Genomic DNA, 9,683 nt, shown 5'->3' with positions numbered 1-9,683 from the left:
TACAGCTGTCAGAAAACAAATAATGTTCTGCAACATACTTCATTTACTCTGGTTTGTGCAAAACCTATCCTATCTCAAGACTCCTAGAGACAGTGAGGTCCTGCCCATCCACTAACACATTCATTATGCCAACAAATATTTAGATACCTGGACTATTCTAGGCACTGAAGTTAGAGCAATAAACAAAACACACAAAATTCCTCCAATCTTGGAGATTACCTTACAGTGAGGAGAAGGAGGTGACAATGAAGTAAACAAAAGCCTATGGGACACAATATAAGACAAGGCAGAGAGACCACAATGAAGTAAGGGAGGGACCAAGAGGATTTTAGTTGAGTTTTCCAGGCAGAGAGAAGAGCAAATAAGGGCTTTGAGGCAGAAATGTCTTTAATAGGCAGAATAACTGTCCCCCAAACAATCTGCATTCTAATTCTTGGAGCCTAAGAATATGTCAGGTTACATGACAAAGGGTAAAGCTTCAGAGGGAAGTGAAGTTGCAAATCAGCTGACCTAAAAATAGAAGACTATCCTATATTATCCAGGTGGGCCCAATGTAATCTAAAGGGTCCTTATAAGTAGAAAAGGGACACAAAAGAGAGAGCAAGAGGGAAATGTGACTATAGAAGATGATCAGAGAAGCAATGGAGTCAGCTGTGAAGATAGAGGAAGGGGGCCACAAGCTAAGAAAACTGGCAGCCCCTAGAAGCTGAAGAGGTAAAGACATAGATTCTCCTTCCCTAGAGCCTCCAGAAAGGAATAGAGACCTGCTGACAGCTTAATTTCAGCTCAGTGAGACTCACATTGAACTTCAAATGTAAATAACCAAAAGATAATACATTTTTGTTGTTTAATCTGCTTAAGTGTGTGGTAGGAAATACAGTGTCCTTGGCAGGTCTGAAAAACAGTAGGGGGGACAATATGGCTGGAAAAGACTGAGCGAGAGGGAGAAGATAGGAGCTGTGGTCAGACAGGCAGTGGGGGATGAGGAGCAGACCATGTAGGACTCTATAAGCTACTTTTAAGATTCTTCGAGAAAAATAAAAAACCATAAAGGGTTTTGAGCAGAGGAATGGCAATTTGACTTACATTTCCAAAGGATCACTTTGGGCACAAATGGAAATAGCCTATAGGAGAACAGACTTTATACTATTAGGGGTGGAAGCAGGCCACCCAGTACAAATGCTGTTGCAATAATCAGGAAAGAGGTGGCAGTTTGGATGAGATGACAGCAACAGCAGTGCAAAAGATAAAGAAACGTAGACAAGGACTCCCAGTCACTTGGTTCTTACCTGATTTCTCTTTTCTTTGGGTTGCTGCCTCCACCGTATCAAGCCTTTTTTCCTTTTCTAAGTAGAATACATCATGCTTGAAGGGGTGATGCCCTATGAACATGCAAAGTCACACATTTAAAACACACTAAAGGTATTAATACAACTTACTGGAAATTTGAATTCCTATTGCACACTGACCAATTAATCTAAAGCAGTGTTTTTCAAACATCTTTAGAATGATCTATTAAAGAGAATATCACAGGGGGGAGGAGGGGACGGGTATTTGCATACACAAAGAGTGCAATGCATACCATCCAAGGGATGGGCACACTTGAAACTCGGACTTGGGGGGGAGTGGGGAGGCAAGGGCAACATACATAACCTAAACATCTGTACCCCCATAATATGCTGAAATAAAAAAAAAAGACATATCAGTATTTCGAGACTCGGACACAAATGCATAAATATATATGGCAAAAACCTATTTCTAACCAACGCTGATTTTCATTACATCTCCTCCCACTGGTTGTCATACCACTCACGCAATTGGCCAGAGCTTTTGCTACGTTTTCCAGTCCTCCTAACAAACTCTGGTATTTTCTACCTTATTTTATTTCATGAAAAATTGTTAATAGGAAAATCAGGTCCACAAATGTGGGCAACTAATTCTAGACCTCCAGAGACCACAGAGTAACTCCAGGAGGCTGACATTTAGTGTCAGAAGGCTCGTGTCCTCACCTACTGAGAGCAGGTTCCTGAAGTTCTCCAGCATCACATCTCGGTACAGCCTCCTCTGGACAGGGTCCAGCAGCCCCAGCTCCTCCTCGGTGAAGACCACAGCTACGTCCTTGAAGCTTAGTTCCTCCTATAACATCAAGCACACCTAACTTCAATCTTATTATCAACGGCCACTTGAAAAGAAACAGTACTGAGAAGGTGGACAGAATGGGCGGTCCAGATGTTAAGGGACTTAATTTGTGGATTTCCCATTCCTTCTCCTCCTGTCTTGCCAATGGCACACACTGATTTTCCTCAGCCTTACGAAAAGTACAGCCATGACGACAGTCCTTGTTCTTTTACTTTGTGCCATCACTGGGTCTATTTATAAGTAACCATCTAGAACTCTAGATGATGCATCTGGGGCTACACGTTTACTTTTTGGTAAATAGTACCAATTGTCCCAGAAACATTTAGCAATTTAGTACCAACATACTTGGTAACACCACCTCCCTCCTCTCTCACACAGGAACCCTGGATATGAGCACTTTTCATTAAAGTCTGCCAAACTACCAAGCTTTTGGTAACACGTCTGGAACAGCCGTGCTAGTTTGTCTTCTGTAGGCTCAAGGCACACACCAGCACCATTAACTGCAGCATTCAGTGTCACAATCTGCAGCCATCATGCCTCAGAGCCACCTCAAGGGTCTGTCCCTTGAAAGCTGTGTGACCTTGGACAAGTTCACCTACTTTGATCCCGGTACAATAGTTCTTAAATGACAGATCTCTTTCAAAGATTGAACAAGGGACTATATACCTTGTATAGCATTTGGAACAGTGTGTGGCTCAGACTAAATATGTGACAAACATTAGCTGTCATTTATTATTATTATTATTATCATCCTCATTACCTATTTCATCTCATTTCATGACTGCACATTATTCAAGGGAACTGATGATCTGTATTTACCTGTTTTAAATAATGCATATTTAATTTTACATCTTTTTCTCATTACAACGAACCCTACACAGAACATTTTATGTAGATCTTACTTTAATGTCCATTTAAAATAATTGCAAATGAAAATTTAAAAATCAAAAAACAAGCACATTTAAAATTATGATCCTATAATGGCAGATTTCCTTCCCGACTTTCTTCCTACCTCTCCAATCTTTCAAGAGAATATAAGCACCGTGTTTCTCTACATGATGGCCAAAAGCAGGTTATAAATTTTCCAATTTGGCAATCTGATTAGGAAGAACGATTCCTTTTATTATTCTCACAGGATTACAAATGAATACCAACGTTTATTGGCCACCTCTATTTTTCCTTTGTTCACTTGCTGCTTCACATTCTTTATTCACGTTGCTTGGGATTTTTTCTTTATGCTGTGCATAAGATTCCTATTATGGACTTTTGTCTTTTTTTGGGCATCTGTGCACTAAATATTTTTGCCCCAACTTGTTATATTTTCTGGTAATTCGCTGTAAGGTATCTTTTGTCATAGAGGGATATAAAGACCATGCTAACTGCTGTCCCTGTTCCCTGTGCACCTGGAGTGCCGAGCATCTTGGTGCACCTGAGGAAGTGCCACATAAGGACAAGAAGAGGTCCCCCGAGGAGGGGGCCAGGGAGAAAGTGTGCTATTTCACTGAAGAAGTACTGAGTGCCAACTGTAATAATAAAATAAACAAAACCTAAAAACAAAGTCAACTCAAAAGGGACAAAGACAGACTCTGGCATAAAACAGGTCCTCAAATGCCTGTTGCTCTTTACAAGTCTTCCCAAGACAGAGAAAAATATGTGACAATCTGAGTAATGAGGTAAAATTTTAACAGCAAGATAAAGGCTGTTAACGTTATATTACCAGCCAGGCATGGTGGCTCATGCCTATATCCCCAGCACTTTGGGAAGCCAAGGCAGGAGGATTGCTTGAGGCCAGGAGTTCAAGACCAGCCTGAGCAACATAGCGAGACCTTGTCTCTACAAAAAAATTGAAGAATTAGCTGAGCATGGTAACACATGCCTGTAGTCCCAACTACTAGAGAGGCTGAGGCAGGAGGATCTCTTAAGCCCAGATGTTTGAGGTTGCAGTGAGCTATGATGATGCCACTATACTCTAGTTCAGAAAACAGAGTGAGACATTGTGGTCAAAAAAACAGAACAAAAGTGTATTACCTTTAACGTGGTCATTTTTCCTCCTACTTCTAGAAGTTTGCAGAGTCCGGTTTCTGCAGTTCCTGTGAAGGCAGAATTGTGACTGGAATGCTGTGGAAGGCAGAAAGAGACATGAAAGGGTGGCCAGGGATACCGCCCACCAACACAGATGTATATTGTGAATTAGCACATAAATGTTCACAGCAGCATTATTCATAATAACCCCAAACTGCAATCAACCTAAATGTCCTATGGGTAAATGGATAGACAAGTTGTGGCATATCCATGCAATGGAATCTCACTTGGAAATTAATAGGAATGATGTTCTGACTCATGCTACCACATGCAAGAACCTTGGAAACATTATGCTGAGTGAAAGAAGCCACTCACAAAAAGCCACAGATTGTATGATTTCATTTACATGAAATGTCCAGAACAGACAAATGTATATAAGGAGAAAGATTTGTTGATGGGGATTTGGGGTGAGAATGAGGATTAACTGTAAACGGGTGGGAGGAGTCTAAATGGGGGATGAAAATGATCTAAACTGAATTATGGTGATGGTTCCCCCACTCAGCAAAGTTTCTAAAGATCACTAAATTATACACCTGAAATGAGTAAATGCTATGATATTTACCTCAATAAAGCTGGAAAGGCCGGGCGCGGTGGCTCACGCCTGTAATCCTAGCACTCTGGGAGGCCGAGGCGGGTGGATTGTTTGAGCTCAGGAGTTCAAGACCAGCCTGAGCAAGAGCAAGACCCCGTCTCTACTAAAAATAGAAAGAAATTAATTGGACAACTAAAAATATACAGAAAAAATGAGCCGGGCATGGTGGTGCATGCCTGTAGTCCCAGCTACTCAGGAGGCTGAGGCAGAAGGATCGCTTGAGTCCAGGAGTTTGAGGTTGCTGTGAGCTAGGCTGACGCCACGGCACTCACTCTAGCCCGGGCAAAAGAGTGAGACTCTGTCTCAAAAAAAAAAAAAAAAAAAAAAAGCTGGAAAAAATAATGGTTAATCTACATGTCATTTAACTTAATAAAATGGATTCGGAGTCCACATGGATAGAATATTTATATTTGAATGAATGAATAAGCCAATAGGGGAGAAAGGGAAGCCTGTCTTTACAGTAGAATAACCACTAATAAATGTATCTACCCATAGAAAACTTCATTAATTAAAAAAAATAATAACTTTACAATAAAAAAATCTGGCAAACATCACTTTAGCAAAGTGAAGAAAACCAAGATCACCAACTAAAGGACAAACTGACATCATGTGGCCTGTTATGTTACAATGAAAAGGACATCTTACCACTTCTGTGGTATCCCTGCCAACAATGCATAATCTGTACCTAAACATGAAATATATCAGACACACCCCAAATAAAACACCTTTGTCCAAAATAACTTGTCTATACTCTTCAAAAATATCAGGAACAAAAAAGACAAGGGCTGCGGAGTCATTCCAGATTAAAGATGACAGAAATGTGATAACTAAAGGCAATGCATAAAATTGGACTTTGAAGTGAGGAAGGGGGGAGAGTCAGTTAAAAGGACTTAAAATGAAAAACAACAAATTTAAAGATGGGACTTCATATTAGTTACCATGATGTTATCTAATATGTTACCTAGCATTATCTAACAGTTAACACAAACTCCTATTAGTAGTCATTTAATAGATACATATTTAATATACATTATGTACTGCAATATATAATATTATCTGGCATGTTATGTGAAACTCTCTAACCAGCTCTTCCTAAATGCCTCTTACCAAGATACCCCATGATTACCCTGGTATGTGGGCTTCCTTGCTGCAGAAAGCTGTCTCTGGATACAGGTGTGTTCCTAGTGACACCTGGCTGATGGATACCAACATAGTAAATAGGCAAAATGTAAACCATTAGTAAATTTGGGTAAAGAGTATATGAGAATTTCTTATACTATTTTTGCAACTTTCCTAAAGAAATAAAATTATGTAAATACTATGCTAAAATTTTTGAAAATCAGGAAATAGTCATAGAAATAGTAATAATGTGAAAAATAAGAATGAACATGATAGAATGTGGCAGTTCACTGGGTTATTATTCTCTCTTGGCAGGGTCTGGAAATTTTCACAGTTAAACAGATAAGGGGAAAAATATTGAAAAAAGCATAATAAAAATTTTGAAACATTTGTGAGTCAATAAATAAAGAACCACTAAATAGAAATGCATTAGAAGCTTAAGTGTTACTATCTTTACACCTTGGAGTCACGAGTAATTAAAAAAATTTTTCTCCTCGTATTTCTGTAATTTCTGAATGCTGCACAGTGTTATGGTTTTGTAAGAATATGAAATATTTGCAAAAAAGTGAAACAAAATAGTTGACAATGGTTTTAAAAACTCAGAAAAGTCCAAGCCCATGAGCCTTGCTCTCAGGGTCCCGTTAATCATCAAGTCCTAACTTTCCCCACCCAGTTCAGCTAGCTCGGGACCCAGGCTGCCATTCGTGGGTGACAACGGGCAAATAACTCATGCTCCTTGCGTCTCACTCGTCTTTAAAATAAGAAAAAAGCAGTCCCTTTCCGCAGAGCCACGGCGTGGCATAAATGTATTCATTTGTACAAAGCCCTTAGAACTGAAGTTAGTAATTAAGATTTAATTATTAGCAACACTCATGCCCGATAACATATCCCACAACAGACGCGGTCTCCGTAAAACAAAAACGACAAGTCATACTCACGCGGAGCTTTGCTGTCAGTGGCCAAGGAGTCACTCGCTCCCTCTACCTCTGTGCGGTCATTTTTGAGAAGTCAAGCTAGGGAAAGATCCTGTCGCTGTCCTCGATAAGAGTTACATGCTCCCCTCCCTTCCTGCAAGATGGAACCAACCCTCTCCTTCCTAAAAAAGAGATCAGAAGACGTCCAGGATTATCCAGCGTCCTGCAGAGGTCAGAGAGAAGGGCCGGAGCCACTGCAGCTGGAGCTCCGACCCCCGCCGGGGGACCTGACGGCTTTACGGGAAATTAATAGTAACAAGAAGAGACCACCATTCACCACGGGACAGGAACTGTTTTCGGGCTTTCATCTGCATTCCCTCTTTCAGTTCCCCAAACAATCCTACTAGGATAGTTGATCCTAAACTCCCCATTTTAAAGAACAGCAGGGAGAGGCCCAGGGAGATTAAGTAACTTCCCAACGTTACACACGAGAGCAAGTGGCCTCGCGCGTGAGGTGGAGGGAGAAGGACTGAGCGAGCTGAGAGACCCAGAAACCCTCAAACCAGGCGAGACGCGACACGACTAACTACCAAACCCCGCTCAGGGACGCGAGGACAACCCCAAAGGCGACAAGGCTCCGCCGACAGGAACGAAAACCGCCGCGAACAAAAACCGCCGCCTCTGCCCCTCCCTCCGTTCTCCGCCCAGACTTCTTTCCCCTAAATCGACTACCAGGTCGTTGCAGGCCCGAAGCGTAAATCCATGAAGTTCGGAAGAGCCCGCGAGACGTGGAACTGGCTCAGACTACCAAGGAAAGTAAGGTAGCAACCTCCCACACTGGGAACGGAAGTGCCAGCGTTGCCACAGAGCGTCCGGACTACATTTCCCAGAATTCGTTGGGCCTCCGGCCTGGGCCGCGAAGCGACTCTGCGGGACTGCTGGACTACACTTCCCAGAATTCCCCGGATGCGCCTGTCTAAGTGAATAGAAGTGTCCGCTATCCCAAGACCGTGTGGGCTACACTTTCTTGTCTCACCTTCCAGGGCAAAGTGTTGCGGCTACTCGGAGATCTCTGACTACACTTACCGCAATGCCCAAAGGAAACAAACCCCCAAGCCCGAACCCCCGGGCAAGAAAAAGGAATCCCAAAACTAAAAGTTGCCGTAAGGTTCCCTGAACCAAAATATTCTATAAACGCGACTTCCTAATGCCTCCAGTTATTACAGGAGTATTATTACAAGGAGAACGAGCTGGGAAATATCATCTTCAAGAAATTAACAGGGAATAACTGTTTAGGAGTCAGTAGATGACTGAAAGGAGGATAGGTATAATCTGATGGTATGAGGCTAAAACAGGTAGATTTTAAAGAATGGGTGAGAAGGAATGGTTTGGGAAGGACAATGAGGAACGAGAAAGGTACCAGCACCAACTCCAGACCCTGTGTTACCAGTGGTTTATCAGGAAAAACCATCATTTGAGAAGGCCAAAAGGAAAGCTCTGTTCTCATGGAAAAGCTGTCTTTCCTCATTTAAACTTTACGTTTAAACGGCATTATTATTCGTGAGTTGGAGGTGAAAATATCAAATTTCAGAGAAGTAAAGAAATTGCCCAATATCTCAAAGCAAACGTAATTGCGGAAGAGCTTGACATTGGTATCAACATGACTCTACAAGGAGAGTACAATGGGAAGTCCCCATTTGGTACTTCCCTAGACTGACTTACGTAATTTTTCTCTTAGCTAACTATAATGTGTATCTTTCCCTACAAACAATCTGTATCCATGAGCATAAAATCATTCAGTGAGCTCTGAGAGTCTTTTTAGTAAATTACTGAATGTGAAGGTAGTTTTGGGAAAGCCCCAAATTTGCAGTTGGCGTCATGTGAGGGTGGTCTTGTGTAAACTGTCCCCCTCAGCTGTGTAGTGTGCTAAACTCTTTGCATTCCTAAATATCAAACACCTAGGAGTGTTTATTTCTATACATTCAAAGTACTTCTGCACAAAAATTTTGTACAATATATATATATAAAATCCTTTTCCGGGGTGAAAAGGAAAAAAAACTGGGTAACCGAAAAAAGAAAGGGGAAAAAAACGCAAGTTTGATGAGAATCTGAAAGACTGTGCCATTTAGTGTACAGGAGTACACTAAATGTGATAGCCCTGATAATAAAATCAAAATAGCAAGAGTCACTTAGGATTAAAGCAAAGCGAAAGGGGTTATGCCCTGGTTGATTCCACCTGAGGCTATTGGACTGTCTCTTTGAAAATAAGAGTAGAAAAACTGTGGATGTAGACTAATAGGCCTTTCGAAGTTTTCAAATTGAAGACTACAGACCATTAGTGAGCTATGAAATAATTCTAAAACATAATAACATTTAGAAAAAAGAACTAGAAAAGAAACTATCACAGCATCAAAACAAGCGGAAAGGTGTCATTACATGAAATACCCACCAAAACCACCCATATATATCTATACACACACACACACACAAAAAAGTCCTCGTTATGATGAAAGATTTTTTTCTTATGATGGCTCATGTTCATAAAGTTTTGATAACTTTGGTCAGGATATTACCAAGTTCTGAATTAAGTGAATTTTTCAAATGGAAAGTTAACTTCCAATGGTTGAATCTTTGAAAATAGTCATAGGTAAGGATGTACCTACTGGTGCACATTTATACATGGATACATTTAATACACTATCACTTATAAACGAGATGTTTTGGGGGAGAACAGAGAGTCACATTTAGGATGTTTATATGTTGAGAGGATGATAACCCATTTCTTTCTTCTCAAATTTTACATGTTTTATCATCATTCTTGAGTTAACATTATTATG

General features: G+C 40.9%; 1 protein-coding gene across 2 annotated transcripts in view; it reads right to left on the bottom strand.

Annotated features, from left to right (window-relative positions):
* Nucleotides 1-6,896, bottom strand: part of ZNF234 (zinc finger protein 234) — a 12,778-nt gene extending 5,882 nt beyond the window's left edge. Inside the window, exons 1-4 of one of the 2 annotated variants that reach the window (XM_012653430.1) lie at nt 6,871-6,896; nt 4,168-4,257; nt 2,010-2,136; nt 1,290-1,382 (exon numbers count right to left, since the gene is read on the bottom strand). In XM_012653430.1, the coding sequence (XP_012508884.1) occupies nt 1,290-1,382; nt 2,010-2,136; nt 4,168-4,182 (235 nt within the window). In that variant the 5' untranslated portion in view covers nt 4,183-4,257; nt 6,871-6,896. Of the gene's footprint in view, nt 1-1,289; nt 1,383-2,009; nt 2,137-4,167; nt 4,258-4,783; nt 4,807-6,870 lie in introns of those variants that run through there. The other variant, XM_012653431.1, reaches the window with a different exon arrangement.
* Nucleotides 6,897-9,683: the final 2,787 nt, after the last annotated feature.

The sequence above is a fragment of the Propithecus coquereli genome, unplaced genomic scaffold (assembly GCF_000956105.1).
Source record: "Propithecus coquereli isolate 6110/MARCELLA unplaced genomic scaffold, Pcoq_1.0 Scaffold42, whole genome shotgun sequence".
NCBI lineage: Eukaryota > Metazoa > Chordata > Mammalia > Primates > Indriidae > Propithecus > Propithecus coquereli.
Note: the sequence above shows the minus strand (reverse complement) of the source record. Positions and strands in the feature narration are given on the sequence as shown.